This window comes from Montipora foliosa, chromosome 11 (genome assembly GCF_036669935.1).
Source record: "Montipora foliosa isolate CH-2021 chromosome 11, ASM3666993v2, whole genome shotgun sequence".
NCBI lineage: Eukaryota > Metazoa > Cnidaria > Anthozoa > Scleractinia > Acroporidae > Montipora > Montipora foliosa.
This window is the reverse complement of record NC_090879.1, coordinates 3,591,557-3,596,556: the sequence shown is the minus strand read 5'-3', so window position 1 is coordinate 3,596,556 and position 5,000 is coordinate 3,591,557. Positions and strand designations below refer to the sequence as shown.

General features: G+C 36.6%; 2 protein-coding genes across 2 annotated transcripts in view; one reads left to right on the top strand and one right to left on the bottom strand.

Annotated features, from left to right (window-relative positions):
- Positions 1-2,277, top strand: part of LOC137975677 (NADH-ubiquinone oxidoreductase subunit 8-like) — a 5,679-nt gene extending 3,402 nt beyond the window's left edge. The window contains exon 6 of the mRNA XM_068822831.1: positions 1,897-2,277. Within this exon, the coding sequence (XP_068678932.1) occupies positions 1,897-2,028 (132 nt within the window). The 3' untranslated portion in view covers positions 2,029-2,277. The remainder of the gene's footprint in view (positions 1-1,896) is intronic.
- The window catches only part of LOC137975676 (structure-specific endonuclease subunit SLX1 homolog), a 10,361-nt gene continuing 7,627 nt past the window's right edge, over positions 2,267-5,000 (bottom strand). The window contains exon 5 of the mRNA XM_068822830.1: positions 2,267-3,311. Within this exon, the coding sequence (XP_068678931.1) occupies positions 3,063-3,311 (249 nt within the window). The 3' untranslated portion in view covers positions 2,267-3,062. The remainder of the gene's footprint in view (positions 3,312-5,000) is intronic.

The window sequence follows — 5,000 nt, the reverse complement described above, 5'->3', positions numbered from 1 at the left end:
AAACAAGTATTTTATTTACTGCATTTGATTACCAGTGTCTCTGATATTTTTGGCGCCAGAGTACAGTTACAGTGCAACAGGGAAAACCATGAACACCTAAAATAATTAATTTCAGAAATTCTTATTGATTTTAAGCCAATCCTGTTTTAGAATTTCACGCACCAAAACTGCAAACTGAATAACCATTATAATACAGGTAATCACAAGGGACCACATGTAGAAAGCAACAATAGACCAATGTCGATATATTAAATTTCAGGCTAAAACAAAAGGCATTGTCTCGAGGCTCTGGGGAATAAACTTATACAGATCCTTATATTTATTCCCTCGAGCCTCGACAGGATGCCTTTTTTGGCATAGCGAAATTGGTCCTTTGCTTCGGAGTGCCAGTGATTGGTGAAAGGTCAAACACATGCTTTGTTGTTTCTTTATGAATAGTCTCAAGGCTTAAACCAGAATTAGCTCAAATTAAATCAATTACCCGGAAAATCTTAAGCCAACACAATTCTTGCCGCGCAAATAACAGTAAACACTATGCGGTTTAGTGAGTGGATTTCAGACGTGTGATTGGACAGAAATAACATTCCTGACATACATGTATTTCAGGTGTTCACTGTTTTCGTGGTCGCACTGTAAGTACAGTACTACAAATCAATTTAAGGTGGCTCAAATCAGCCTCAACAATTTGGAGGGATTGACTTATTAGAACGATTGACTAACATAACGGCAACGTTATGGCACCAAGTGAATTTACAGCCTCTTTAAAATTTACAACTTGGGAAGGTTATAAAAATAACTTTTTTCGACTTTTCAGAGATTTTTATCTTAGCTCACCAATCACTTTCCAGCAGTAAAAATTGGGGTTCACTGAGTTTATATTTGAGATAAATAATAAGCATTTAAAGACAGGGTTCAAAGTTTATTTTTGGCAGTGGGAGCACTTGTTGTTACCAAGTGTATATTTCTAGGCGTACTGCCAAAATTTTTGGCGCACAGCAGAAAATGTTAGGAGCACAGCTTAAAATACTTGGATCACCTGTTTCAACAGAAAATCAGAACTTAGGACATTATTATGTCATCTTCAGTGTTTTGTAGTGAATTTTAATGCTGTTTGTTGTTTTAACTAAGGCTGACTTACTTTTCGTTTGAGACAGCGATAAAATTGTTGTGGTTTTTAAATCAACTTGACTTCTCAATTTCAACAAATTATTATTACATGTTATCATTGTGTTAAAATACATTCCAGATCACAGAAAAGTTTTCATCATGTATTTCCTTTTCAAAGCACACTTTTGACCAAAGAAAATAATTTTTATACTTGAAAACCAGAATAGACACACAAGATCAAGATCAAACATTATGCTGTCCCAAGTGGCAGAAATAAATTCTGCACGTTTGATGTCATTGTCGTAGGCCGTTATGTCTCACACATTCCTTTACAGTAATTCCGCTGTTGTCAAGTGAGCTTACACATGATGGACCATTTGGTCGTTAACTTTGAACCCTGTTAAAGGGGACATTTTAGGTGGCTTTTTTTGTCATGGTGACCTATTATGTCACCTCATCAAGTGCACCCTGTTAATTAAGAAATACATGTAATTATTGGTGTTTCATACATTTATTATGGTATCATAACATTGCCATTGCTTGAAACAGTTATAGATTCAGTCCTTCCAAATAGGACAGTTTGTTGAAAGTCTTGAAACTAGTTTGAGCCTCCTTAAACTTGCATGTAAATATCTCAATAATTTAGCTCCTCGGTCATTTTGATTAGTTACCAGACTATTTTTCCTGTTTGCATTGTGTGGTTTGCCTTTTTTTCTAAACAAATGTTGGGCAATACAGTTTTTGATCACTTAATTCTGTAGCATAACCATTTGGAAGTTTTGTTTTCAGGGTCCAAATTTTGAGTTTGCTACTGAGACACACCAGGAGTTGCTGTATAACAAAGAAAAACTCCTCAACAATGGAGACAGATGGGAAGCAGAAATAGCTGGAAACCTTCAGGCAGATTTTCTCTACAGATAGTAGAATGTTGGAGTTCAGTGGTGAATGTTTACATTGGTTGTAAGCAAAAGGGAACAGCATCTTCTGATTTGCTATACCCTTTAAGTCAGTTATCAGCTGATTAATAATCCATTTAATTCAGGGGCATTGCAGCATTTACTGGTCTATAACATGCTTGATTGTGTGTGTATACAAGTGCATCAGTGGATGTTAACTGTACACCATGTGACAATTTCTGTTGGACAAATAAAAACCCATCTTGAGTAATAATGAAGTTTTAATTTTTATGTTGATGTTTTCTAATCTTTTGAAACACTGAAATGAAAGTGACTTTGAAAGGCAGCATGCCACAAATTTTAAATATCTAGTGTGTTTAGTTCATAACATGTATTGGAAGACCGACAAATAATGTTGCAAGCTGTTCTTAGACTGTGTTTTGCACTGAAAGTAGTGACTGTCTGTTACCAACCTGAAAGGGTGCAGACTGTAGAAATACAGCCTTCTCAAAAGCGCCCGGACAACGGCTCAATGAGCCACTCCTCAGAAAGCTTGACCGTCTCCTTCGGGTCAGAAAATGTCAGATATGACACATTTTTAGCTCTACCGTAAAGTCACTGGAGATGTTTTAAAAGCTTGAAAAAAGCTTGAGTGACATCCAAATTTGCGTTCGCAATATTTTTTTGCATTGCACATATGAAATGTATATTTAACTAACATTCCAGTATTTCTTATCAGACTCAATGCAAGTGTCAATTCCATATGTGAAATTTCTCTTCTTTAAATCCCCCAGATTGCACTAAATAATGCATCTGTGATTGTCTAAATTTAAAAAATTCCCTAGGGGAGCATGCCTGCAGACCCCCCTAGAAGCTTGCGTCCTTTGGGCACTCACTTGGGTGCCTTTAGCACCAAACCGTCTCCACTTTCCTTATGACCTGCTCCCCAAAAATATTTTGAGAAGGCTGAAATAGCTATTCAATAAATTGATGGAAAATTGTTCACTGAGGCTACATTAAACAATTTATGGTAAAGAAGACCATTGCTAATTTGCATCCTTATTGATGCAGTGCTTCTGCCCAGTGAGGATTATCTAAATTTGTTTGAGAGGCCTCCTGATCGGTCTGATGTCTATATTTTAACCAATCTCTCCACAAAAAGGTGTGATAACACGTGGGACAATCTCCATCTATTGGGATTAAGCATGATGTATCACCATTTTCCATAAGAAATCTCTTCGCAAGGCAGATCAAGTGAGCCTTCATTGGACAATTTGCTAAAAGGCATGAAATGCAGTCGTCTGGATCCTATAAAGACACAAAGAGTGTTCCTTTTTAGGTCAAGTGTCTATACCTTGTTTTTATTTTATTTTCTAACTTGGAACTACACATTATCAAAGGCACCTATACCAAAAAACACTATGCAATTTAATGGCGGGGTTTTTGACTGGTTAATTAACACAAATGATGAGATCTTAAGTGTTGGAAATATGAAAATTTGCCCCCACTTTGTCACATGTGTACACTATCTGCCTTTTCATTTGTCACTTTGTTCACTTGCTTTTTCTCAGTGAACTGAACAATAACATTGACTTCTGACAAAGACAGAGACAAAACAATCGCTTTATTCTTGAATCTACCGGTATGTCATAAACCTGCAATTTGAACTCTCTGCATCCCTGGATTGGTTGAAGGGGTACACCACAACAATACATGGAAAAATCACATTTTGTTTTAATTAATGCTCTAGTGTAAAATAAGTTGAATAAACACAAAAAATGGGTCACAGGTGTCATGTCATTATGGTGACTCAAAAGGTTGAAGACCTTTTTCAAAGCTTAGCTTGCAAGCGTTTGAAAGTGGCAAGTAAAGAGATGACATATAATAATTATTACATTATCCCATCAAGAAATGTTAACTGGAGTTCCATGTGATACCATAGCATTGCAGTTGTTGTATAGAAAATACCTCTAATAAAGCCTGTCTCTTGGAATCGTTGAAACTGATTTGAGAAACCTTAAAGTAATTGTTATGACGGGCAAAATTGTTTGAAACAGGATTAATGCTAACCTGGTTAGGGTGCTTTAACAACATAACCGTGGTCACTAACTTAAAGTGCCCCTAACCCCAAAATATTTTTTTTCGCTAAAATGAATCTTTTGCATCCGTTCCAAACGCATTGCGGCCATTATTTCCTTTTTCTAACAAATCCTGCCTTACAGGCTTCAAAACTTGCGAAAAGCCAAGCATCTTTGGTTCATGACCAAGTAAGAAGGGGAGTGGGTCTATTCCTGATTTGACGCCACAATCTACTTTGCATGCATGTTTACAAAGAGTTATGCACTGTAAATCAGTTTGTGATGTCAAATCAGGAAATCAATAGACCCACTCCCCTTCTGACTCGGTCGTGAACCAAAGATGCTTGGTTTTTTGCAAGTTTTGAAGCCTGTAAAAAGGCAGGATTTGTTACAAAAAGGGGAAAAAGGCCAGAAGCAAAAAAAAATATTTCGGGGTTAGGGGCACTTTAAAGTGTTGCTACTTCCATTGTAAAGTGCTACTATGATCAAAACATCACTTCCTGTTTTCCTTCATATCTTGAAAGTGTGTTTGCTTAACACCTGACTGGCAAAATCTTGAGCGTTGATTTTTGTCCAAAGGCTGTTTACTTTGCCCGCATGTTTTGGATTTCACGGTCCACCATTACTCACATTTGAAAATGACCGATTGGACCTCAGAGGAATGGATCTTAGGAAAAGTCATGCCACTTACTAGCTTAAGATTTCAGTGTGTAATTAATGCAGCTTATGATATATTAAGCAAAACGCCTGTTTAAAACTCTAAATCCCAAAAAACCTGTGCTGCATATTAATTCTGCAGCATACACACTCATTGCCTTCTTAAACTAGTGAGTCTGACATCATTTTCTTGTAGATCCAGTTCTCTCAAGATTTTAAAAGTTAGTAGTGACCGACCATTAAAAAGGAAAATTCTAGTTAA